This window comes from Gavialis gangeticus, unplaced genomic scaffold (assembly GCF_001723915.1).
Source record: "Gavialis gangeticus isolate Ggan-Ray unplaced genomic scaffold, GavGan_comp1, whole genome shotgun sequence".
NCBI classification, from domain to species: Eukaryota; Metazoa; Chordata; order Crocodylia; family Gavialidae; genus Gavialis; species Gavialis gangeticus.
Window position 1 is genome coordinate 38,600,571 of NW_017729029.1, and position 1,003 is coordinate 38,601,573.

Here is a 1,003-nt window from a genome sequence, read left to right on the forward strand (position 1 = left end):
AGTCAAGGAGCTTTGTGTCTTTGAGAAGCCCCAACTCACCCCAGCAGAGAGCAGCATCCCTGCCAAGGTGCACCCTCCTCCCCCCCACACCTCTGCCAGCAGCCTTGCCCAGCCAAGCCTGTGTGACACACCAAACCCCCCTCACCCCATAGGCACAGACAATGCAGCCCCATACTTTGAATCTGCAGCCATCATGTCTCACACTGTGGGCAAGTCATTACTTCCTCATCCTATTCACTGGGTTTACAGACCTACCCTTCCCTAAACCTGCCAGGGACTTTACATCATGAGCCAGTGCTGTTGTTACATCGTGACCCATCCAGCAGGCTCTCAGGGATCTGTGACAGCCTGTGAAGCACTCCACTCTGAGGAATAGGAGCAAGGGAATAAGGGCTGGCAGTTACAGCAGGACAGATGCAGGGACCCCAGGGTCCTCCACCTGGTGCTGCCATGGAGGTCCCTTCCTCCCTCTGTACTTCAGCTTGCCATTGCTGAAGTGGGCCTGTTAGAGAGGGGGTCGGAGGCTTGTCTCAATGTTGTTTCTGGGGGGCCCCCAGTTGTGCTTGGGTAAGAGAAGTGCCAAATCTTAGAATGAACATTTGTCCCCTCCCCCCTGCACCACCCACCCCTTCGAACCCCAGCTCCCACTGCCCCTTTGCCAGCAGGCCCATGGCAGCACCCACCCTGCACCCTCCTCTGCCAGGCCCATCTCCAGCCTGGCCTCACCCACAGAAGGGGCATTATAGCCACACAGTGACCAAAAGCCTTGTTACCTTCCTCCTTGGTGTAGCCCCTGAGCAGGGCTCTGGCAGCCTGAGGGGAGAGGGGATGGGTTAAACCAGCCATGCAGCACTGGGCAAGATTGAGCAGCAGCTTCCATGGTGTGTTCTGGGGATGAGTGTCTATCTCAACTGCCTGGGGCCTTTCTTACGAAACCTTTATAGCCCTCCTGGTCTGGTGGCTCAAATCGTCAGGGCAGGAGCAGGGGGTAAAAGCTGGGGGG

The 1,003-nt window shown here is 57.2% G+C and overlaps 1 protein-coding gene across 1 annotated transcript in view; it reads right to left on the bottom strand.

Moving 5' to 3' along the window:
• LOC109300671 (protein ripply1-like) overlaps positions 1-990 on the bottom strand; it is a 10,051-nt gene extending 9,061 nt beyond the window's left edge. The window contains exon 1 of the mRNA XM_019521429.1: positions 774-990. Coding sequence (XP_019376974.1) covers positions 774-880 — 107 coding nt within the window. The 5' untranslated portion in view covers positions 881-990. The remainder of the gene's footprint in view (positions 1-773) is intronic.
• Positions 991-1,003: the final 13 nt, after the last annotated feature.